Below are 26,919 nucleotides of genomic sequence, written 5' to 3' on the forward strand. Positions count from 1 at the left end.
ATTCGGGGTCGGGTCCGGGTAGTTCCTTGGATTCATGGTGTCCAACCGGGGGATCGAGATCAATCCTGACAAAATCAAAGCTATAGAAGACATCACCGTGTTGGACAATGTCAAGGTCATTCAGAGGTTAACCGGGTGCATAGCCGCCCTGGGTCGGTTCATATCAAGGTCCTCCAATAAGAGCCATCGGTTCTTCTCATTATTGAAGAAGATTAATAACTTTTCGTGGACCCCTGAGTGCCAGCAAGCCTTATAAGAACTCAAACGGTACCTTTCGAGTCCACCTTTACTTCATACTCCGAAGGCAGACGAGCAGTCGTACCTGTACTTGGCGGTATCCGAGATAGCGATAAGTGGAGTCTTAGTCCGAGAAGAGGAAGGTACGCAATTTCCTATCTATTATGTCAGCAAGACTCTAGGCGAGGCCGAAACAAGGTATCCTCACCTAGAGAAATTGGCGCTCGCTTTGCTAAGAGCCTCCAGGAAGTTAAAGCCATATTTTCAATGCCATCCCAAATGTGTCGTAACTACTTACCCATTGAGGAACATAATGCAAGAACCAGAGCTCTTGGGATGATTGGCCTAGTGGACCGTGGAAATTAGCGGGTACAATATCGAATATCGACCCTGAACCACCATTAAATCACAAATTTTGGCAGACTTCATGGCCGACTTTATGCCGGCCTTATTACCCGAAGTTGAAAATTAATTTTTGCTAACCTCGGGGACCTCCCCGGGAAATATGGACCCTCTTTAAGGATGGTGCCTCGAACGCAAAGGGGTCTAGACTCGGCATTGTGTTGAAGCCGCCTACGGATAACGTAGTTAGGCAATCTATTAGAACTGTGAAGTTGACTAACAATGAGGCCGAGTATGAGGCCGTGATTGCAGGTCTCGAATTAGCTAAAAGTCTGGGGGCCGAAGTGATCGAAGCTAAGTGTGATTCCCTCCTTGTGGTAAATCAAGTCAATGAGACATTCGAAGTGAAAGAGGAACGAATGCAAAGATACTTGGACAAACTACAGGTAACACTGCATCGATTCAAGGAATGGACCCTACAACACGTGCCCCGGGATCAAAATAGCGAGGTTGATGCTCTGGCTAACATGGGGTCATCGGTTGATGACGATGAATTTAGCTCGGGAACGGTCGTACAACTCATGAAGTCAGTAGTGGAAGAAGGCCATGTCGAGATAAACTAAACGAGTTTAACTTGGGGCTGGAGAAACAAGTATACGGACGACTTGAAGACTGAGAAGTTGCCCTCGGATCCCAAGAATCAAGAGCCATGCGCACGAAGGCAGCCAGGTTTAGCCTGTCCGAAGATACTCTGTCCAGAACAACGTTCAATGGCCCACTCGCCATATTCTTGGGGCTGGGAGACACTGAATGTGCTTTGAGGGAAGTTCACGAAGGGACCTGCGGAAACCATTCGAGGGCAGAATCGTTGGTTTGTAAGATAATTAGAGCCGGTTATTACTGGATCGACATGGAGAAAGATGTGAAGGACTTTCAGCGAAAATGCGACGACTGTAAGAGGTACGCACCAATGATCCATCAACCCGGGGAGTTACTACATTCGGTCATGTCGCCTTGGCCATTCATGAAGTGGGGAATGGACGTCGTCGGTCCCCTACCATGGGCATCCGATAAGGCTCAATTTATACTATTTATGACTGACTATTTCTCTAAATGGGTCGAAGCTCAAGTGTTCGAGAAGGTCCGGGAAAAAGAAGTCATCGACTTCATTTGGGACCACATAATATACCGGTTTGGTATACCGGCCGAGATAGTATGTGATAACGGGAAGCACTTCATCGGCATCAATGTAAGAAAATTATTTGAGAACCATAAGATCAAAAAGATCTTGTCAATACCCTATTACCCTAGTGGGAACGGACAGGTGGAGTCGACGAACAAAACTATCCTTCAAAAACTTAAGAAAAGGTTAACCGATGAATGGAAGGAAATTCTGCCTGAAGTATTGTGGGCATACCGCACGACCTCAAAATCATGTACCGGGGCCACTCCGTTTTCGTTGGTCTATGGTGTCGAAGCTCTAATACCGGTTGAGGTGGGAGAACCGAGCCTCAGGTTCCGATATGCAACTGAAGAATCAAACACTGAGGACATGAGCACAAGCCTGGAACTACTGGATGAGACGTACGAGGCCGCCTTAGTCCGGTTGGACGCCCAGAAGCAGCAGATAGAAAGATATTATAACCGAAGAGCCAACCTCCGACACTTCAATATCGGGACTTAGTGTTAAGAAGAGTAACACTGAATACCCGGAACCTGAATGAAGGGAAGCTGGGACCAAATTGGGAAGGACCGTATCGATTCATCAGTATTACCTGTAATGGTTCGTATAAACTCGAAGCAGGAAATGACGTACAGCTACCAAACAACTTAAATATGACCCACTTAAAATGACGTTACTGCTAAGGTACGACCTCATTCACTTTCTGTTTTTATATTACGAATTGGGATAACACTTGTAGGCAACATCCAAAGGAGAATATAGCTATTGGGTCTGAAAGCACGCTTTGCACTCTTTTCCCTTGAACTGATTTTGTCCCAAATGGGTTTTCCTACAAGGTTTTTAATGAGGCAATAATAAATCGTACTAACTTAGAGTCGAAGACCGGTTTTAAATCGGAGTCAATGGTCACATCAACAATACTCGAGCCCTCTCGAAATTCGACCTCGAATACTAGGGGCATCACCCTCGGGTCAAGATTTTTAGAAAGGAAAGAAACTTTGTGCTTGAACAGTCTAGGCTAGGTGGATAGGATTTATTGTAAGGGCCAAATGGTCAAATGAAATGTGCCCGCATAGGCCACCTTAGCCATAATATGAGCTTTTACACGCTTACAATCTTGTACGTTACACAGAGAAATGAAATAAAGTTTCTACCTTGCTAACAAATATTTATTGCTTCTTAAAAGTATCGAGCCTAAGGGCTATTCTTACCCGGGAACTATCGAGCCCAAGGACCACCCTTATCTGAGCCCAAAGGGCTACCCCCACTCGGGGACTGCCGTCTAAGACAAGTTTGGGAGGCTCGGGTTATCGAAACCCGGAGGCACAAAACCTATTAAGTAGTGCCCAAACCTAAAAGGCTACAGCCACCCTAAAAATGGCTCAAAGACATCCGAAACCCGTAATCAAAATATAAGGCCTTCAACAAAATTTTAAACCTGTTCAAAGGTTACCCTCGACAAAGATATAGTCGAAAATTATTTTAAAAAGAATCTTGGGGAAATTTCCGGTCACTCCGAGCTTCCATAAGTTCAAATGAAAATTGCAACGAGGACAGGTCTTGTTCGGACCTACGAAAAATGACTTATTACTACGTTTGATTCTGTGCTAAGGTATTAGAAATATTTACAATTATAAAAAGATGCTGAAGATAACTTTATAAATTCCGGAATATCTTTACAAAGGCTAATAAAAACGATATCAATGTAATATATATATACAAGATACAAAAACAAAAAAGAAAAATCCTAAGGCATCTCTGCGTGGTCTTCACGGGAACCCGACTTGTCACCAGAACAGTCGGGGCCTTCGGATTCTTCAGAGCCCCCAGAGACCTATTCACCTCGGGGTTCAGCTAGTCTCTTAGCCTTGACCTCGAGCCTTTTTTCCTCTTCGATCTCGACAGATAGATCGAAGCCTCGGGCATGTATTTCTTCGAGGGTCTCCTCAGGGAAAGAAGCCCCACATACTCAGCAGTAGTCTTCAGGCGGGCCTCGGCTACTTCAACATCGGCCTTATATTGGGCCACCATCTCGTCAGCATCAGTTGAGGTTGCTTCCAAATTGGACCTCGTTATTTTGAACTCCTTGCCAAGGGCATCCCGTTCAGCGATGGTCGAGCCCAGTTGAGCTTGGAGGTCCTCATTTTGTCGAGCCCGTGCATCGGCTTCTCCTTCGCCACCCGAAGCTGAACTTCCACCGAAGACAGCTTGGCCTGGGCAGTCCCCTTCTCCAAGGCCAACGGGTCCATCTTATTTTTCCACCCGTCGGCTAGCACTTGGATCTCATCCATTTCCTTGTAGAGTTGGTCGATCTGGTCGATCTTCTGCTGGACCTGTGAATTATTATTTATTAGCCTCTGCGACCGGACCTTCATTTCTAACTTCGAAAACCTTTACCTTTTCCACCAAGTCTGCATGCTCCTGCCTTAAGGCAATGCCTCTTTCTGAGTCACATCCAGCTCGGCCTGGAGGTTCTTGGCGACCCCCTTCTGTTGCTCGCTAAGAAGCTTACCTTTTTTGGGCAAGCTCCTTGATCTCGAGCTCGAATTGATTGACTTCAACCCGATATCGGAGGAAACTCTCGTGATGAAGTACCGAGGCCTGCTAAAAGACAAAGAAAACATGAGAAACATCAAACATATATAACTGTAATAGATGGAAGGAAACAATGCCTTACCCGGTTCAGCACCTGTTGCGCCTCATTGAAAAGGCATGGCACGTTCACCGCATTCATTTTTTCCTGGTCCTCCTTGGTCACCAGGCATCGGAGGTAGCTAGCCACCCCCATAGAAGCGGACAAAACCCAAGCATCCTCCGGGACGGTCAGTATAATCGATCTCTTGGGGCCAGGGTCCATGCTCAGAGCAGGGAACTAATTGACTAATTTCGGGCACGAACTCGGATGCCAGCTTCCGAGGAGGTGTCTTTTTTGGAACTTCTAGATCCGGAGTACTCTTCTAAAGCGGACGAGTCCACTCCGTCGAAAAAGGAGTGAAGGGGATCTTCCGCACCCTGGCCCCCTTGTTGGATTTCTCCTTTCTTGTTTAGGCCTCCTCGAGCATAGACTCAGTATAGGAGGGTGTCCCCGAGATCTCGATTACGCTGGGTGCTTCCTTTGGAGTAGAGCCGTCATCCTAGGAAGTTTCACCTCGGATATCTGCGTCGATCTTTTGAGTTTGAGGGGGGTCGATCTCGTGAGTCTCCCCCTCGGATGCATCCCAATCCTCGGTGTAGGTTGTCTCGTGGGTTACAAAAATAGATTCATCCTCCAGCTCGTCCCTAAGCTGGAGGAGGGAGTCGGAGTCAGGCACCCGGGAACTGAAGCCCCTCCTGGGCTTGCGGAGTGCCCGTTTCTTCGATTTCTTCACCTCAGAGCCCGGTGAGCCGGAGGGTTTTCTTTTCCTCTTCTTTTTTCCCTTCGTGGAAGCAACGGAGAGATCAACGGATTGGGGCATATCTTCATCCCCTTCCAAATGCCTAAGTTCAGTGGTCTTAGGCAAACCTGCAATAACATAGAGGATAGAGGAATTAGTAAAATAAAATGTGAAGACATAGTGTTGGCTACTCGGAAAGAGGCCTTACCATGAGAACGGGCTTCCCATCGGTCTTTCGAGAGTACGCGCCATGTGAGCTCGAAGTAGGACATCTGAGTACATATGCTCTCAATCCACTTCTTTAACCGAGGAACCGCATTCATAACCCGGGCGACAGCTGCACAGCCACAAGCATAAATAACAAGATAGAAATGAAAGGAGAAGAATTTTTTATGTTGAAAGAGGGAGTTGCACTTACGAGACGCATTCCACTTCTCGGGGAGTGGCATGTATTCTGGGGGGATCAAATCCTCGATCTTCACTAGGACAAAGTGTCCTTGCCAGCCCCGGACTTCATCGATACTGGAGAAGGGGGCCTTACTGGGCCGGCGAGTAAGCTTGATCAGTCCCCCTCGAGACTCGGTCTTGTTCACGAAGTAACAAAGGAGGGTCACGATCCTCCACAATGATGGGTGGATTTGCCTGAGGCACACCTCGTACCTCTTGTAAAAATCTAGAACGATCGGATCCATCGGGCCCAACGTGAAGGGATAAGTGTAAACACTTAAGTACCCATATACGCGGGTACTAACGACGTCCTCGGGCCCGGGTACTACTACGTTCTTGCTTTCCTAATTTCAGTCCTTACGAACTATGGGAAGAACGTTCTCGGTCACAGAACATATATATCTCGGGACTTCTTCGCCCCGGTCCTGTTTGCATGAAGGCTTTTCGACTTTAAAGTCATCTGCAATCGAGTAGCCCTCGGGGATGAACACTAACAAGGGAGGCTTGGCGGCCGGTTCGTTAGCAGCCACAATGGGGGAAGTCGTTTCTAGGGAAACCACCTCAGGGTTAACCGCTTCAGCACCAGTGACCGGTTGAGAAAATGAAAAGGCAACTTTTTTGAGGAACGGTTTTCGATATTTTTGCCATTATCATCTGGGGGAGTGTTTGAAAATTTGAGAAATGAACACGAAGTTTTAGAAAAATGAGTTTTGAAGATGAAGAACAGAATATGGAGATTTGAAGGAAATCTGGACAAAAATCTAGAGATTGCTATGGAAATTGAAGAACAAGGATGAAGATATGAAGGTTTAAAGAAGGTTTGATGATGGCTGGAAAGCTCGAAGGTAGTTATTTGTTCGAAAAGTAGAAAAGGGACAAAAGGGGGAAGATTTTATAGGGAAACAGTCGGCGCTTCGCATTCGGATGCAACTTAATGGTGAGCGACACGTGTCCGAAGTCAGAACGACGCGATTGATGGGACGTTTCGCCTCCCTCGTCATAATGTACGAAGGAAGGAACCGGAGTAATATGTCGTTTCATATCGTTTCGGCAAACCTACTCTCTGAGAAACGAGGGGACTATCTGTATACGGGTAAAACTTGGCCCACTGAACACCTCGATTTCCCGGTAAGCCAAACGGAGCAGGAACGTGACCGTAATGAATCAGAGTCAGAGCGAGGAGCCCTCGTATCGGGTCTCGGGCAAAATATTTGCCCTCGGGGGTATCGGGGTCATGTCCTCCGGGTGCCCAACCGGATATCACAGTGTGAATCTCGGCCCGTATTGACAGAAAAGCAGTGATTAGCGAAACAGAAAATTTTTACCTTTCTTAGAATTATACTTAGGGTAAAACTCCCCTACTATATAAAGGGGAAATATTATTATTCAGAGGACACATTGTAGTATATCAAGGCAATTTATTTCAATTCTCTTTGTTGTTCAAAGTTCTTATTCTTGTTCTTAAGTTCCTCATAAGTATAAGCTTAGAATCGAGGGCAGGTTCTTCATCGAGCCATCAACCGAGCTCGGAATCACCCTTATCATTGGTTTGGTCATCTATTACGTTTTTCATTTACTTAATCTAACGTCATTAATTACTCGTATTGAATTAATTCACATATCCTTAAAATCACATATAAATTCAATTGTTATCCGTTTTTAGGGTAAACAAATGGCTGAGAGGAAGCGCTTTACTTCTAATGGACTACTGAATACGAATCTAAATAAGTCGCAACATATGAGTTTTAGATACTGTATATCTAATTAAAAATTGTTTGTAGTTAAGTAATATCTATTCTCGTATTGATGTAGAATACTTAGCTAAAGAAGAGCATGAAGCAGCCCGGCCGGCGACCATTTTGTAATAATTTATAAATTTTATTTAGCTATACTAGACGTTTCCAACATAAAAAAAAATTGAGTATGTATGAAGTAATCTTTGAATATTGAAAAACGCAGTCATGTCAAATTATTTGAGTTTACTATTTGGGGTCAGAATTGTGCTTAAAATTTCATGAAAATGACAAGTGAGAGATTGGATTTGGTTTTGGTTTAATTTTCAGGAATTAGGTTTGGAGAAAAACTTTTAGACAGTAGTTTTGGGATTAACCTTGAGAGATGAAATAAATCGTACATTGTTTTTTGAAATAAGGCTTCTTTTTTTTCCTTTTTGCTTCAAAATTCTATTTTTTACTTCAGAAAAAAAGTATTTTTTTAAAATTAAAAGCTGGTGCTTTGTGACATTTAATTTTGACCCTCATGTTTATTGTAATTTATTCTTAACAGTCAAATATTTTTTCAAAGTTTTGACTTTAACCCGAGATAGCGAGTGGGGAGGAGGGGTGTTGTTTCAAAATAGCAAAGGCTAAGGAAACCGGGAGAAGTAAGCAAATAGTCATTTTTAGGGTTGCTATTCAGGGATTAGCCGATACTTATTTTGTCTTGAAATTTGAACTAAAAATCTTAACTTCAAGACTTTGTGTCCTGAAAAATTGAACTGAAAAACCGAAATTCAAGATACTGACTAATTTCTAAATAGCAGTCATCTAGAATGACTACCTGGTGTCATTTCTACAAGGAAACCCAACCACACAGGCCACGGCTCACTCTATAGTTTCATCTATCTTTCATTAGCAAGCCCAGAACTTAATCCTAAACCCAGTATCCTCTACACACTGCACTAGTAGCCCAAATCTATTCCTACTTCGTAATTCTTTGAGAAAATGACACTCTATAACCCCTCAAAATTTTAATAGTCCATATTTTTCTTCATTGATCCGAACTGTCCCTCCGAAATAAACATATTACATCTAATAGCCCGAAATATCTATTTTGTATATTTTTTATATAGTGACACTCTATTTTGTATATTTTTTGTATAGTGACAATCTATTTTGTATATTTTGTGTATAGTGACAGTCTGTTTAGTATATTTTTTGTATAGTGACACTCTATTATATATAAATTGTACAGTGACAATCTATTTTGTATAGTGACATCTATTTTGTATATTTTTTATATAGCCACAGTTTTTTTTATATATATTTTGTATTGTGACATCTATTTCATATATTTCTGTATAGTGACAGTCTTTTTTATATATATTTTATATAGTGACATCTATTTTGTATATTTTTATATAGTGACAGTCTATTTAGTATATAAATTATATAGTGACAGTCTATTTAGTATATAAATTGTATAGTGACAGTCTATTTGTATATTTTTGTATAGTGACAGTCTTTTTGTATATTGAATGACTACGCGTTTGTAAAACCAGTCATTACATAATTGAGGTGATACATCTTACTATGATTTTTAATTATTTGTTGTTTGTTAGTCTAGGAATTGTAATAAATGGAGTATACTCTACGGATCCTATGTTTGAACTTACGTAGTATTATATAAATAAAATTTCTAGTTTCTCAAAAAAAAACAAAAAAAAAAATAGTATACTCCACAAATTCTTAAAAGGAAAGATGCATAACAAGCAAAAATAGAAAATTAATTTTTATTTTTTTTGGTAACTAAAAAAATCCATTATCAATGGAGTAATGTCCAGTAAAACGCCCCGCCATGTATAGTGAAAATTTCTTCTTTTTTTTTTTTTTTTTCTGTGTAACCATATCTTGACTAAAAATAAATCTATTAAGTGCATGTAATACCAATCTTACTACATGAACTATCAAATTGAGAAAGTAAAGACTGATATTTATGATGGGTTATAATAATTGTTTGGATGGTGGAGCTGGGCGTAGCAAAGAGGCAGAATAAAAAAAATAAGATGGGTTAGTGAATGTTTTGTTGTAGTCAATACAATAAGATTTTGGCTATAACTTACAATCAAGTATAATGGGCTAGCAGTTGTCTTAAGTTTGTGTTGAACAACCAATTATGTCGGTCTCTCTGTTGTGGAATTGTGGTCCAAAAGACAAATTCTCTAGTCTCCTGAAATGATCTTCAACACTTATAAATGAATGAGATAAAAGAAAACTTGGCTGGATCTTCTACTGTTCTATGTTCTTCCCAAAAAATGTGTTAATTCCTATGTTGTCCGGAGCGAAGTATCTTCTATGAGACCAAAAAAAGGAGAGTAGATTGGCTGGTTTTTCCAGTAAAGTATAGTTGATAATCCCATTTTCTAATATGAATTTGAATAGATTCTCTTTATTATTATAAATATAGCTTTTTTATCTTCCACCTTATCTCCACAACTTTGGGCTAGAGATTTCTACGAGATGTTTATATTTCCTTTTATCAACAACACCATTTTGACAAAGAGTGGCTACACAATTGCTTAGATGAATAAAGCATTTGGAAATGAAGAAGATTGAAGTTTAAAGACTAGTAGCCTGTTTGACCAAGCTTCTAAAATTAGCTTACTTTAAAAAATATTTTTCTGAAAGTAATTTAAGAAAAAAATTTTTTAATGAGAAACAGTTTGTGTTTGACTAATTATTTTAAAAATACTTGAGTAGCAATTAGTGTTTGACCAAGATTTTTAAAAAGTACTTCTAAGTATATTTTTTTCAAAAGTACTTTTCAAAAAATATTTTAGGAATAATTACTTTTTCTGCTTTTTAAAAATTACTTTTGCCTTTACTCAAAAACACTTTTTTTTCCTTTCTAATAGCTTACCTAAATACTTAACTATGAAAAAAAAAAAATACTTTTAGCCAACAAAAACTTAGCCAAACAGGCCGTAGATATTTCTTTCAAATGGTTTATCATATCTAAAACACGTGACTTTTAGAGTAAAATTTAGTTTTTCACTGCAGAAATAAAGGCCTTTAGGCTATTAAAGTTATTGCTTTTTTTGTACTTCATAAATATGTTCATGTGGCTCTAAAAGAATCATCTACTATTACTACAAAATATCTCTCACAAACTTGGTTCAAATGGTCCCGGAATATTAAAGACCCGTTTGGCCATAAATTTTATCAAAATAAATTTGGGTATTATTTAGTAAACACATGTTTGACCATAGATTTTGCCTACATTTTGACTAAATCCCAAGTCCCAAATCCCAAATCCATAAACCAGCTCAATAACTAGTTTTGGGTCAAAATATCACTATTATATTTTTTAAAAATTGCCCCAAATTTTTATATTTTATAAAAGAGTCCACCATTTATTATTTTGTAACGATGTTGCTTCGTCTTCTCGGTCATCTGATAGTGTATCATGTAGTTCATTATAAAAATGATAATTTTGTATCAAATTTATTTATGTTCAGGACTATGGTTTGCGATAATATAATGAATGTTATTGATAATGGTATTGTTGGGTATTTGTGATAGTTTTTAGAACTTGTGGGTATAAGTCATGTTTCATATTTTTTCAAACCAAACTTCACCTAAAACAGATGTCCAAACACATTTTCATCTTCAAAACAAATTTCACCCAAATCAGATTTTTCAGAATAAATTTAAAAATCTATAACCAAACGCTAGCTAAATATCTGTGTATTAATTCAAAGACTAGTTTAGAAGAAATTGAATGGTTGGGAAATGACATTCTAGTTTGTCTAACCGTAAGACATACATGATAAGGCCCATTTTAAAGCGTAGTATGTTGTACAAAGCATTCGCATTCATATATGATTCAGGGAAGGATTGCATCTCAAATGGTGTGATATAGACAGTTTACCCTAATACAAGTATTAGTAGCTACTTTTACGGCTCGAACCCGTGATCTATATGTCACATGGAGACAAAAATCCATTTTATTCATGCAGGATTTAGAAAAGGGTTGCCTCCAAGGGTTGTGATATAAGCATCCTACCATAATGAATGCATTAGTGACTGCTTCCATGGCTTGAACGTGTGACCTATAGGCCACACGGAGACAAGGACCCATTTTAAAGGACAACCCGATGCACAAATCATCCAGCGTTCATGCAGAGTCCGGAAAAAGACCGTACCTCAAGAGATGTGATATAAACAGCCTATCTTAGTGCAAGTATTAATGACTATTTTCATGACTCGTACCTGTAACCTACAAACTACACGGAGACAATGATCCATTTTCTCAGAACAAAGTGGATCGAACATAAATAACAAAAGAAAGTGATTTCATTTTATGACAGGGAAAGTGACCAAATTTGTAATGGCAAGGAGCTTCAATATTTATTACTCCTTTCGATCCACAATAAGTGATCAATTTGCTTTTTTATTTTGGTTCAAAATAAGTATCAATTTATATAATCAAGAAAAAATTCAATTTATTTTTTCAAAATTACCCTTATGTACGTATCCCTAAAAAGTCCTTTACTCCTCACATTAACTATATTGTAATATTTAATTAAGGGTAGTTTAGTCACACTAACTATTTTTGTTTAGAATTTTATATTTCCTTAATGGGTGTACCCAAAATAAATTTGTCATTTATTATGGACCGGAGGGAGTATTTATTTATATTGGAGAGTGAGTCACTCTTCATTCTTGCACGTGAGGAACTTGTATTTATTTAACATTTGCCTTTTAACTTGTTAAATGTCATACATTTTCTTCAATAGTGTTTGCAAATTAAATAAACATTAAACAATTTCAATCTAAGTAATCACGGAAAACCACATTAATGTTAGCTACAAAGACCAATGCTACATCTTAAATCTAAAGATTATATATCTCGCCCACGACACAAATTAAACAACGGCGAGGGCCAAATATACTCATATACTTTTAAAAATGGTCTAAAAATACCTCTCGTTATACTATTAGGCTATATATATACTTCTCGTCATACTTTGGACAAATATACCCTTGTTTTGGATGGAGTGCCACGTGTCAGCACCATATGAAAACGACCCATTTCTTTTTTTTTTACCCGATCCGTTTTAAAAAAACTCATCACCCGACCCGTTTTAAAATTCAGTTTTTTTAAAGCATATATTTTGTAAAAATTGAAAAAAAAAATTTGCAAAATATATATTTTTAAGTCTTTTCAGTTTTTTTAAAGTATTTTTTTTGTAAAAACTGAAAAAAAATTATTTTTTTTAAAAATGCTTTAAAAACTGAAAAATATGTATTCTGTAAAAACTGGAGAAAAAAAAAAGAAATTTGTAAAATATATATTTTTAAATCTTTTCAGTTTTTTTAAAGTATTGTTTTTGTAAAAATCAATTTTTTAAAAAAAAAAAATTGGAAAAGAAAAGACTCTCCTAAAGCAGTGGACTACATATGCATTAGTTTTAAAAAAATAAAAATATTTTGCAAAATCTTTTTTTTTTCAGTTTTTACAAAAAAAATACTTTAAAAACTGAAATATATATATTTTGCAAATTTTTTTTTCTCCAGTTTTTACAGAATATATATTTTTCAGTTTTAAAGCATTTTTAAAAAAATTATTTTTTTTCCAGTTTTTACAAAATAAATACTTTAAAAAAACTGAAAAGTCTTAAAAATATATATTTTGCAATTTTTTTTTTTTCAGTTTTTACAAAAAAAAATTCTAGTTTTTGCAAAATATATGCTTTAAAAAAACTTTTAAAACGGGTCAGGTGATGAGTTTTTTAAAACGGGCCGGGTAAAAAAAAAGAAATGGGTCGTTTTCATCTGGTGCTGACACATGACACTTCATCCAAAATAAGGGTATATTTGTTCCAAAGTATGACAGGAAGAATATATATTGCCCAATAATATAACGAGAGATATTTTTAGACTATTTTCAAAAATACAGGGATATATTTGACGCTTTGCCGATTAAACAATTTCAATCTACGCAATCACTGAAAACCTATTTAATGTTAGCTACAAAGACCAATGCTACATCTCAAATTTCAATATCATATATCTTTTGCAATGACAAACATATGTTGACCACAATATTTTTTCCACTAGTGTGAATTAATAATAGCACAATCCATACATAGGGATATTCGTCCAATTTGTTTTATACACCACATTTAGAAGTTTCCTGCTTTGCTTCCTCAGTGATTCGAACGTGCGGTCTGTACCCGAGTTAGAGAGTACTTACCATTTGAGCAACTTTTTTTGTCTTATGAATACTTTAATTTGACCTTTCATTTACAAGAAAATTGTCACAGTCCGAGTCTATGAGACGTATTATTCGCTTTAGCTCAATAGGCCTCACAGATTTGTCCCTTAGGCTAAGCCATCGAGCCAAAAGTATGCGTTCATGTAAACTTGAGCTTTGTCTTGCTAAGTTCTTCACTTTACTCTTCCTATATTGGATTGCCAAAGGTGACATGTTCGCCATTTTTCAAAAATTTACCGGCCTAAAAATCTGTCAATTCTATTTTCGTCGTGGACGTTACAAAATTATTCAATTAGATTCCATGAATTATTTATGTCCAAAGAAAAAAAGATTCCTTGAATCACTTTCTCCACTCCGACAAGTAATTTGGACACTTCATTTTCACATGTCATGTTAATTCTTCCTAATAAAAGTTTAGAATGGTTCCAAACCACACGGTGAAATTTGTTGATTAAAAATTGCCAAAGTTATCCCAATCATTTAATGCTTCACGTTATTGCTAAGCAATCAACTTGAGTCCGACAAATATTATTGCTCTAAGATCTCTAGGAATTTTCTCCCTTTTGGAGAAAGATTTCATTTCTTTTTCTCACAACTAATAGTGCTATTTAGTCTTATGAGGATAAACGAGTTTTATTTGTCTAAGATTTTTTAATATCTTGAAACATTAAAATTCTATATAAATGGACTGTTTGGTGCACGAAATATCCCGCATTTATGCAGGGTTCGTTGAAGGAACACACTCTAAAGGGATGTGATTTGGGCAGTCTACCCTGATGCAAACATCAGTGGCTGATTTCACGGGTCACACTCGTGATTTATAGGTCATATACGGAGACAACTCTATTATTGCTCCAAGACTTTCCTTTATAAAAGAGCAGTCCGGTGCACGAAAGCATCCCGCATTCATATAGGGTTCGGGGAAGGACCGCACCAAGGGGGTGTGATGCAGACAACTTACCATAATGCAAGCATCAATAGCTGATTCCACGGTCGAACCCGTAAACATATACGTTATACGGAGACAACTTTACTATTGCTCCAAAACTTCCCTTCAACCATTAAAATTTTATGATTCTTGATTTTCTCTTGTTCTTATTGACAAAGTTGAAAGGATTGTAGAATCGGTTAAAGAAGTTGTCAACATCTGATTGTAGGATTGTATGAACATGTCGTATCACTTTAATTTTTAATTATTAAGATTAAATAATTTAATTTGATATGAAATTGATTACGGATAAATTTTGACGGGTAAGAACATGTAGTTCTAATTTGATTCTATAAAATATCAACATGGTTAGTTGAAGTGGTGTTGATTTATTACGATGGAGCACCACTATGGTCATTGTCAATGTGCCCAAAGTTTGACAATGAAAGCGAACTAAATCATTGAGATATATATTTTCCAATTACCTCATTTTGCTTTAATATTAATCACAATCATAACTAGGTTTGTTCTATAACAACTAAATTTTCTCTTACTTGATCAAATTAACTTTTTTTTTCTTTCATATCTATAGTTTAAGATATAAAACAGACAGTATCATATATGAAGAAAGAGATTATTGAGATTAATAGATTAATCTATTTATTGGTAGAGGATTTTTTCCTCTGACAGCCATTTCTTCCAAAAAGCTAACCCAACAAAATCAAGATTTTTTCTAGATCTAGTCGAAAACAACCTGCTCAAGAGCGATTTCTTTTTCTTGAATCTTTCTAGATCAATGACGTTTAAGAAGAAATTAGTAAATTACATGAAAATAGTAGAATATTACAAAATGCAATTGAGAAGTTTTAGGTGGGTTTGTTTTGAAATATTAAAAACTACAGTTTTTGCCGAAAAAAATATGTATTTGAGTTGTAAGATTCTTAGAAACAAATTTTCTTAATCTTAGAAAAATTTGAGTTCAAAATTTTCAGAAAAATAGAAAGCTTAATCTTCATGAAAACAAAGTTAAAACAAACACTTTTAGCAAAAGATAAATAGTAGATTATTCAAACTCAAACACCAATCTAAAATGAACTGGTACTATTACAATTTTAAATTTTAATCCTTACATACCTTTAATTATGAAAAGAAAAGAATTACAAAATCTTTTACTGTGCACATCACAGTAAATGGAGATGTTTTGTTTTTTTCACGGGGCAGCTTTTATTGACTAACAAACAATTATAATAATAATAAAGATAGGCAAACGTGACAAGTAAAGAAAAGATCGAACTGATTAATAATAATAATAATAATAATAATAATAATAATAATAATAATAATAATAATAATAATAATAAAAGAAAAAAACCCCAATCAACTTCAAATAATAATAATAATAATAATAATAATAATAATAATAATAATAATAATAATAATAATAATAATAAAAGAAATAAAAAATCATGCATGTTTCACACCTGCTGCAAACTACCCACTTTGGCACTTTCTTTCATTAACTTAAAGACAACGCAAACTCGTAAAGTAAGGCATGCTAATCATGAATATTACTTGGAATTGACGATCACTTCTTTTAGTTTCTCTCGTTATATATTAAAATATAATATAATATTAATATTAAAGGTAGGGAAGCCTTAGTAATTGTAACTTTTTCTCGGAATACGCAATATTTTATGAATCGAACTGCTACCATAATGTTAAACTCCTTTTTTTAATTGCCTAGGAGTTTGTCTATTTACGTCATTGTAGTTGTTTAAAATTGTTCTAGTTGTATTGTGACATGTATAAGATTTTTTATTCTATTTCAAAAAAAAGAGAAAAATACGGATTGGAGTTTTGAAGTCTTGTGATTATCGTTCAGTCTACAATATTTATATGTAGAGTTTTAGTTTCACTAAAAGTTAATCAAATAAGGTGGTGGAACTGGAAGGTTATATATGAAAATAGGCCGAATTTAATAATTTTAGTTCAAATCTTATATTTATATTAAAACCTTCAATAATTAATACAAAATTTAAATTTAAAATTTAATTACTAACATATAATATCGCTATTCTAAAATTTAGAATTATAAAGTTTAAATCCTAGCTACCCTACGGAAATAAGGATCAACGCAAGTACATAGGACTATCTAAGTCTACTTATATAAGGTGATTTTTTTCCGTTTGTCCAAGTCTTGATAGATAGAGTTATTTGGTACTTGTTGATAGTGGGAGGTATAAGATATTTAGTAGAACTAATCAAGATGCGCGCAGGTCCGGACACCACAATTATAAAAAGAAAATCCAATTACAACGGTGAATTGTAGCTTGGAATTGCTATCATTGTTTTCTTCTTGGAACTTTGCCGATACTTTTCGTCCTATACAGATACTACGTATTTGAGAATCAAAATTTGGTAAGTTGGGATCGCAATTATTAAAACTTTATAGTTTTTAAATATCGCAAATCGTCTCTACAGATGAAAATAATTCTAAACTATTTCTTAAAACATTATTTTTCTTTAAAATATTTAAAATTGAATAGAGTATAGATTTTTTTTAAGTAGGTCTAAGTAGGTATGATTACGAGTTACGACGCTCGAATGAGATAATGAGCACTCCTTTTGTTGGCACATCAAATTAGTTGTCATTCTTAGTGGAATTTTCGTCAAAGCAAAGTAAGAGAATTAAGGGTCGTTTGGTTACCTGATCTCGATATAAAATTTGAGATTATATATAATATGTATTTGATTATTGGTATTAGTTAAAACCCGTATAAATTTTAATTTAAAATAAAATTTTAATATAAATTGTAAGATTATAATCCCAAAATTATAATCTCAAAATTAAAATTCCAGAATATGTGTTCCGAACCAAATAACCCCTTAGTGGCCTACATTCTCCTACCTCTATAGATCCCTTTCTTAGTCATTTTACGTTGTATGGTTGGTGTGTCACCATCTTCCTCTTTTTATGAATGTCCTTTTTTTCCCTTATTCATTCGGTATTCGAAATTTACTAACCAGTATTAAAGAAAAAATACTCTTTACTAAAAATTTCTCGTCCTTAGTCGTTCTAGGTAGTAGTAGTGTTAACTTTTAATTACTGTATTTTTTTATCTATACAGTTGTAATATGCATGTTTACTTTGAGTCAAGGGCATATCGAATACGACCTCTCTACCGGTACAAGATAAAGGTGACAACTCTCTACCCGGTAAAAATTATATTTGTGGAATTATATTGTATATGTTATTGTTGTTACAGTAATTCCCATCAAAGAAGTCTTCTAGATAGCTTAAAATACTTTTACACAATGGATATTAGTTATTACCCCGACTCTATACAATATAGTACAAAACATGTCCCTTTACCAACCTCGTTATCAATAAAATATTAATTGAAATATATCTTAATTATTACTTAATGGAGATAATTAATACATGATTTAACCTAAACAATAGGTACTTATAATTTCTTACCACCCGATAAGGATACTAGTGACCTCCATTAAAGCTAAGCACCTATACCCCCTACAACTATAGTGGATTAGAATAATTTCTTTTTCTTAAAAAAAAGTTCAATACTTTAATTTCATTTTATTTTTTGTTTACTTATAAAGTATACCTTTCTGTTTTTTATTTTTTCCTTAAATTTTTTTTAACGAGGTAGGCCTATTTATAATAGGGGAAAGGTAGAGCACTAAGGAAGGACACAACACTGAAAACACTGCACTCTGCAGCAAGAGTTGCGAGTCTTGTGACCATTCTCTTCATATCCTTATAAATTTTATTTGTTTTCTTGAATTGTCCAACTACTTAGTTAGAAGGCAGGCACCTGCTTCTCCAACTCAAGATTTTATCAGCACATTTTTATAGGGTAATTTTCTTGTTTTCTTGAATCCTGAGTTTTCTTTTAGTGGCTAATCTTGAAACCATTTTGCAGGAATGATCAGAAAAATGATAGCCCTTTTTGGTATAGTGATATTAGCACTGATTTATAAGGCAATTATGCCACCACCTCCCAAGATTTGTGGCTCACCTAATGGACCACCAATTACAGCACCAAGAGTCAAGCTTTCTGATGGCAGATATTTGGCTTATAAAGAAAATGGTGTTCCTAGAGACCAAGCAAAACATAAATTTGTTTTCATCCATGGATTTGATTGTGTTAGACATGATGTTGCTCTGCTCACCACTATTTCTCCTGTATGTTCTCTTATCTTAAGTATTTTTATGATAGCTTTTTACTTCTGTATTTTCAAAATGGTCGTTTATTGAAAAATTACCACACATAAGACAGGACATGGGTGAGGTCTACGTACACAACACCTTACCCAGACCCCACCTGTGGCAGGGGCGGAGTTAGGGTGGCGGAAGCGGTTCATCCGAACCCCTTGCCGAAAAATTACAAGTGAAAAATATTTTTGTATGCATAAACAGTAAATGTTGAAGGTAAGGATAAAGTCTCCATACACCCCCACCTTCCCTAGATCCCACTTGTGCCAGTGGCGGAGCTAGGGTGGCGGAACACTTCGCCAAAAAATTACACAGTATATACAATATCAAAATTATTTTTTATGCATAAACATTAGATGTAGTAGATGTTGAATGTAGGGATAAGGTTACACACCCCACCCTCCCCAGATCCCACTTTTGTCAGGGGCGGAGATAGGGTGGCTGAAGGTATTCATCCGAACCCGCTTCGCGAAAATTACATTGTATATATAAGGTCAAGATTATTTTTTATGCATAAATAGTAGATTTTGAAGGTAGGGATAAATTATACATACACCCCACCCATACCAGATCCCACTTGTGGCAGGGGCGGAGCTAGGATGGCGGGAGGGGTTCATTTGAACCCCCTTCACGCGGTATATATAAGGTCAAAATTATTATTGTTTATGCATAAATGGTAGATGTTGATTCATCTTGGTATGCTCTTGTGTTTACTTTTTAATATTCCGAATCCCCTTGGTAAAAATTTGGCTCTGTCACTTGTGGGGTTACACCGGGTATGTTGTTGTTGTTGTTTGCATCATGTTACATGTTTTTATTTGTTACAATATTTTATTTTGAGTTTTAATATGGATATAATTTTGTTGTGGTGCAGGAGGTTATGCAGAGTTTGGGAATATATATTGTGTCAATTGATAGACCAGGTTATGGAGAAAGTGATCCTCATCCCCAAAGAACACCAAAGACCTTAGCTCTTGATATAGAAGAGTTAGCTGATCAATTGGAATTGGGATCTAAATTCTATGTTATGGGATTTTCTATGGGTGGACAAGCTGTTTGGGGCCTTCTTAAATATATTCCTCACAGGTACTAAAGTCTTAAAACTAATTCTTGTCACTTGAAATATAATTGGAGCTTAACTTATATACACCGACAGTGTAAAACGATTTTTATATTTATCAGGTTATTTTTACCTATCGTAGCAGATAACCTGCCTTGTTTTCAAGATTACAGATCTCGCTTGATGACCTAATAGTATAAAAATCGTTCAGACTGTCGATATATATAAGTTAAACTCGAATAACTGCATCGGCATACTAAATCAGCAAAAATGCCAAGGCGCATAAGTCATGTCAGCCTTAAGAATTTCAGTTCACTGGACTTGGGATTTATTGCAGTAAAGTCATAAAACTGGAAGTTTGACGACCAATCGACGTGGTTGAAAAAAAGCTGTTGTTTCTATTTGGATATTATGATTCATCTGAATATATTCCAGCTTAACTGTGTGACCTTTGAAATGTGTAACAGATTGGCTGGAGCAATTCTTCTAACCCCAGTGACTAACTACTGGTGGAAAAGTTTTCCTGCAAACTTGACTAAACAGGCATATTATGAGCAGCTTGTACAAGATCAATGGACACTTCGGATTGCTCACTATCTCCCATGGTTGACATATTGGTGGAACACTCAAAAGTTATTTCCTTCTTCTAGTGTGGCATCTTTCAGTGAGGATATTCTTTTCGAACAAGACCGAATACTAATGCCTGTCTTTGATTCCTATCAGAGTAAATATCGGGTGAGCACTTCTTTAGCTTCTTAGCATATCCTCATTTCATTACATGCTAATTTGAAGTACTAGTTTGAATTTAAATGGAGAAACATTACCGGTGAGAACTCATATAGCCGCCCCTACCTTGTTTGTGATTGAGGCGTAGTTGTTGTTGTTGTACTCATGATCACTGACGGATTCAACAATGGGTTCGTTAGTGTTTCGCCTTTGACCCTATATATATGTGTGAAAAATAAGTATATATAGAGTTAAGTATGCATTGCATAACTCACTCTTTTAGCTCAAAACCAGCACTTGTAAATGTTTTATCTGTCACTGCTCCAGATTTTACCATTATGGACAATTTGGAGAGAAAAATACGTTAGTTGTGAAAGTGGTCATTGGCAATTTGATATCATTAGTGTACTCCTCTAGCATCTGTACTTTAAGATCTCCATTACTTAAGTTCTCTTGGTAGTCTCTTAAGGGCTAGTTTGGTACGAGGGATAAGGGATAAATTTGAGATGAGTTTATCCCACATTTGGTTGGTATAAAATCGCAGTATAACTAATCCCGGATTAGTTATCCCGGGATTGTAGTGTTATTTTTATTCCCATGGGAGGGTGACATAACAATCGCGTGATAATTAGTCCTGGGATAACTTGTTTCCCAACCAAACAACCCCTAAGGGTCTACCTCAAAGCAGCTTTATTTGTTTTGGATGTAGAGGTGAAGGCAACTTGTTTCCTTGAAGATCTTCCAATGATAGTTGGATTTGTTCATTTATCTTCTAGAAGGCACTGGGGACTGTCATCAGAGTAATGTTTTAGTCTAAATAATGTAATATTGGATTATCATTACTAACTTTGCTTTACTTTCGTTGTATGGTAATGTTTTAGCATAAAAATCATAGAGTTTTATCTGCATTGACAGTGTATAGATTTTTCACATCATGAGGCGAAAATAGGTAACTCTTGATATCAAGTTCGATATGGTCACCTACAAGATAGAGGTGATCACTTGCTATAGCCAGTTAAAATTACGCTGATAGTGTAAAAATTCCTGAGTTTTGTTATATTTCTCAAATCTCAAGTAACCTTGGTAATTTCCTGATGAGATTAGGACCTGGTAAGACAACAAGGGGAGTATGAATCAATCCACCGCGACCTAATGATAGGTTTCGGGACATGGGAATTCGATCCTATGGAACTCGAAAACCCTTTCCCTAATGGTGAAGGTTCTGTTCATATTTGGCAAGGTGATGAAGATGGTCATGTACCTTTCATTCTACAACGTTACGTCACGCAGAAACTACCATGGGTTCATTATCATGAAATGAAAAGAGGAGGTCATATGTTTCCATGGGCTGAAGGAATGGGAGATAAAATTATGAAGACTTTCTTACTTGGAGAGCCCTTTGTTCTATAAAACTAAACTATGGAGCTGGTTTAGTATTGAACCAAACGACTCTGTCATTGAACATTTCAATATTTATTAACAAGTATATACCAGTTAAGTTGTCTATGATAAAGTCATGAAAACATACTTAGAGAGCCCTTTGTTGCTCAGACTTTCCGAAAATGTAGCATGGTGCGTGTCGGATCTTCCAAAAGTAGTGCATTTTTGGAGGACCTGATACGGATGCGACAGCATTTTGGGAGTCGGCGCAACATAGGCCCTTTGTTCTATAAAACTATACTATGGGGCTTGTTTAGTATTGGATTCAATGACTCTTTGTTATTGTACAAATTTGAATATTTGTCAATATTATCAAATGATTGTTTAGTTGCTTTATTCAAGTAATGAATGGTTATGTGTTAAAACTCCTATTATTGTTTCTGGTGCAGTAATGATATATGTTACTTTTGATATGAAGGTGACTCATTTGTTATAAAGCTATAATATGGAGAAGTTACTTGTTTAGCTTCTTAGCATATCCTCATTTCATTGCATGTAAATCTGAAGCCATATTGCTCAGACTCCGAAAATATTGTCGGGTGCGTGCCAGATCCTCCAAAAGTAGTGTACTTTTGGAAGATCCAGCATGGGTGCGGCAGCATTTTGGAGAGTCCGCGCAACATAGATTTGAACTGCTACTTCCGAATCAAGATTTAACCATAATACATAATTTGGACAGAAAAACAGGTTAATGGCCATTGACATAAGAGAGGATAACAGTTTGATTAGCATATACTTAGAGCTACTGTTTCCTGCACATTTTCTTGCCTAATGCATACTAGAGTCTGCTTGCAACTTGCAAGGACTAAACCTCTGTATTATGTTCTGTGACATTAGTCCATTAACTTTGGTTAATTTCCTTTATGATGTTAGGACCTGGTAAGACAACAAGGGGAGTACGAGACGATCCACCGGGATATAATGATAGGTTTCGGGACATGGGAATTCGATCCAATGGAACTCGAAAACCCTTTCCCTAACGGCGAAGGCTCTGTTCACATTTGGCAAGGTGATGAAGATGGTCATGTACCTGTCATTCTACAACGATACGTCGCGCAGAAACTACCATGGGTTCATTATCATGAAATGAAAGGTGGAGGTCACATGTTTCCATGGGCTGAAGGAATGGGAGATAAAATCATGAAAACATTCTTACTTGGAGAGCCCTTTGTGCTTTAAAGATGTAGTATGGGACTGGTTTATTATTTGGATTCAATGACTCTTTTGTCATTGAAACATATTTGAATATTTGTTAATAGCTAAATGCTATATTTAAGTTGTTTAATTCAAGTAACAGATAGTCATGAAGGCATTCCCCCTTTGTTCTATTAAAGCTGTACTAATTACTATGGGGCTGGTTTAGTATTGGATTCAATGGCATTGAATAAAATGGCAGCCCGGTACACTAAGCTTACGCTATGCGCGGGATTCAGGGAAGGGCCGGACCATAAGAGTCTATTGTAGGAAACGCAGCCTTACCTTGCATTTCTGGTTTCCACGGCTCGAAACCATGACCTCCTAGTCACATGGCAACAACTTTACTAGTTACTCTAAGGTTCCATGTAAAGCTCCGGAAAACTTTTGCTAAGTATTATGTTTTCGTTCAAGCTCTAAGTTGGACACAAAGGTGTGTGAAAAGTTATGAAGGTATAAAATACATAAATCTTATGTTTAGAAGGTTGAATGGATGGTTATAAGATGAGAGAAGTAAATTGGAATGCATTGGAGATGTTTAAGGGATGAAAATGACCTTAGCCGCACATGACCTAAGTTTAAATGAACATATCTATCAATATATAGTGAATTGAGATTTGAGCTATATATCAAAAGAAAGCCTTTGAAGTATAGTTTCTAACACTTCAAACCGTTCATCATTTCAATGTTCCTATAAAATGTTATAGGCATTTTATTGAAGACTATCTTGTTAGAAAAATGGGCCGCGTTTTTGGGCGCCCAGTGTGCGTCGGGCACCAATCAGAATGACAAAACCAGAAATAATTTTATTTGAATGTCGTGAGTATCGCTAGGAGCGGACTGTGATGCCAAAGGCGTGAAGTTGAAATAAAAGGAGCGGACTGTGATGCCAAAGGCGTGAAGTTGAAATAAAAGGGACGGGGAGAGAGAAAATAGCCTCAATTCTTTAAAGATTAAACATTTTCTCATCCTCAAGTCATTCCAGGGTTCTCATACTACCTAAGGTGAGTTTTCAATGCAATTAACGTTAGAATACTACTTCCAAACATCAATTCTAACAATATTCCATCTCAAAATCGCTAAATTCTCAACAAGAACTCAAGAACAAGGTCTTTCCGCTAACTTAAGATTTCACGATTAAAGGTAAGTTTCGTAACCGCTTTCAACCACGATTGTTAGAGAGGTTTATGGTTGATAATTGTTCCTAGAAACTACTATAAAAACTTAAATTAACTAGTTTTAGGGTACGCGCCTTACGCGTGTACCCCGCACTAATAAATATAAAATTTTAAAAAGTTACATAAATAATAATATGCTTGAGTTATAAAATAAAAATTATATAAAAAATATAAGTTCATGACAATGATAAATGTAGGGTTTTAGCCTTGTGTTTGTGGCATTTAGCTTATTTGTTTTCCAAATTGTAATGTCATGTTTATTATGCGTATGTTAATTATTTTGGAGCTGAGAGACTAAATTTTGAAAGAAGATTCGCATCATGGGAGACAATTTTAAGAACAACTTCATGCATTTTTTCGCGTTATGACGATTATTGCCCTTTTTTAAAATGCATCTTTATAGACTCCTTTTTCCAGAAAATTGACTCTTAAAACAATAATGAAATCACTAAATGTAACTAAAATCCAAATTAAAGACAAATATGCTATAATTTCCGTCTAAAAGTGCTTGTGATGTTAGGAAAATAAAAATATACGACATACACGATTTTTTTTGAATAAACATCTTAATTTTTATAAGGTAAAATCTTAATAGATTTTAAAGCCTTAAATTTTAGACTTTCTATCTAGTTTAAATAAGGAAAGATTTAATAATCATATTTTTAGTTATTTTTAATGAGTTAAATATTAGGAAAAATTATTAAATAACTACTTTGTCCGGTGTGAAATCTATTTTTAAGACTAAAAAGGCGGACAATATTTTACTAAGGAACTTCATGTTTTTAATATAACTGGTATTAAGGTACGCGTTCTGTGCGTACCCATATTAATGAGTATATAATTTTATAAAATTATACAAATATTATTAAACAATGTGTTAATTGAGTTATACAATAACAATAAAAAAGTGTCAATTCATTATTGTGCTTTTGGAACTATTTATCAATTCTGGTTACGTTATGGTATTCATGCTTGACAAAGATTGAAAAAATAGTATGGAAAATTACCTCTAGAATAATTATATTTGGATAGGTTGAATTTGTGTGATTAAAGCATAAATACATTAATTGTCGTATAAAGAAACTTAAGTGTCTTTTATTTTGACAAATGTGTTGAACTTTTTTATCGTAAAATCTTCCAAAAGAAAAAATTAGTCTTTGTAAAAATTGACAAACATGTCTTAAGTTGTTTTCCGAATATTGAAAAATTATTGTTCATGGTTGATATTATAAAAAAATAAAATAAAGAATTAATAGTTTATGTAGAACTTAAAAAAAAAAGTCACAGATACTTATTTTCTCCTATTGTTAGAACAAATGCCACCTTATTTTGATAGACAAAACAACTTTAATTAACAACCACATTGTTACTTTGCTATTGATTCTCTTTCGTTTTTCAGTTTTGATATCACTTGTCTTTTACAAATTGATATGTTATACAAAACAAATATGAAAATAATTTATATAAGATATTTATTATTAAAACTTTTTAAATAACTCAAATAAGGAAGAATTTAATACATAGTAATTAGTTGATTTAAAAGATCCTAAGGTTTAGGGGGAAACTCAATTGACGATAAAAGTTTGGATCTTTACACAAATATGCGTGGTTGCAATTTAACTTTATTTTTATCTAATTTAGTTTACATATGATTAAAATAATTCTTACAAAGAAAAGGACTAAAACTTAGACATAGATGCCTTCTACGATTCCTAATTACTTATAAAGATCATTAACCTAGGAAACTTAAAGTGAAGAGTAAGATTCTTATCAGTTTTTACATAATTAGGAATAGGCGCGGCAAATTCACAAAGATCTTCGACTTCTAGGAAACTTAAAGTAGAAAAGTAGGATTTAAATAAGGAAAGTTTTAACAATAAATTTTTTGTTGATTTTAGCATCCTAAATAGGAAAAATATTTAAATTACTATTTTGTCCAATATGAACTCTATTTTTAAAGGGTAAAAAGGGCGAACGACATTTCGCTAAGGGCATTCGTGCTTTTAATATAATATAGATAATGAACCCTAGAAGGAGAGAAGAATCAAACCTAGGGTTTGTATGTTTTGGAAATCTTGAAACTTCTAGTATTAACTTTTAAATTAACTATGTATATATTTGTTTGGTGAGTTGAACCCATCGGATCGGAGCAAACGAAGGTATTCAAAAGCAATGAATCAAGGTGAGTAGAGACAATACTTTTACTAAAGTTGTCTTCTCACAAAGATCATGACATGAGTATTTGTTTGACTTTATAGGGCGTTAATATGGGCTCTGAATGGAACAAGTGGACTCACATTATCCATTAGAATTATAGAAAAAATCTTAGATGATTATCATGATTAATAACTCAAAAATAGTATGTTGTTCCGTAAATCATGTCTCATGCATCCATGACTTGCATATATTTCTTTAATGTATAAACTATTAAAATTTCTTTTATATGATTTTATGGAACTGTGGAGATGTATCATTGTTTTAAATTTTGTGATACAAGAATCACTCAGAAGAATATTTTGGGAGTTTCCTTAGATATCTGAGAAGGGTTCATAGCCTCTAGTAGTTTATGTTACCC

General features: G+C 35.5%; 1 protein-coding gene across 4 annotated transcripts; it reads left to right on the forward strand.

The window, feature by feature from the left end:
- Positions 1-18,197: 18,197 nt before the first annotated feature.
- On the forward strand, positions 18,198-23,305 carry LOC107792684 (uncharacterized). Of its 4 annotated transcripts, none has more exons than XM_016614922.2 (5): positions 18,198-18,387; positions 18,454-18,716; positions 19,621-19,832; positions 20,274-20,541; positions 22,846-23,305. In XM_016614922.2, exons 2-5 carry the CDS (start codon positions 18,456-18,458, stop codon positions 23,149-23,151), a joined length of 1,047 nt encoding a protein of 348 aa, XP_016470408.1. In that variant the 5' UTR covers positions 18,198-18,387; positions 18,454-18,455; the 3' UTR covers positions 23,152-23,305. The 4 variants fall into 4 exon arrangements, with proteins under 4 accessions (XP_016470408.1, XP_016470409.1, XP_016470407.1 ...); XM_016614923.2 differs by lacking the exon at positions 22,846-23,305 and adding an exon at positions 21,637-22,341 and having other exon boundaries at positions 18,198-18,337; XM_016614921.2 differs by having other exon boundaries at positions 18,204-18,387; positions 21,637-23,305.
- Positions 23,306-26,919: the final 3,614 nt, after the last annotated feature.

Source organism: Nicotiana tabacum, chromosome 2 (assembly GCF_000715075.1).
Source record: "Nicotiana tabacum cultivar K326 chromosome 2, ASM71507v2, whole genome shotgun sequence".
Lineage (NCBI taxonomy): Eukaryota > Viridiplantae > Streptophyta > Magnoliopsida > Solanales > Solanaceae > Nicotiana > Nicotiana tabacum.

Coding starts and splice junctions, on each gene's coding strand:
- LOC107792684 (XM_016614922.2), top strand. CDS start 18,456: ATGATCAGAAAAATGATAGCCCTTTTTGGTATAGTGATATTAGCACTG. Junction 18,717..19,620: donor TGCTCACCACTATTTCTCCT/GTATGTTCTCTT, acceptor GTTGTGGTGCAG/GAGGTTATGCAGAGTTTGGG. Junction 20,542..22,845: donor CCTATCAGAGTAAATATCGG/GTGAGCACTTCT, acceptor TTATGATGTTAG/GACCTGGTAAGACAACAAGG.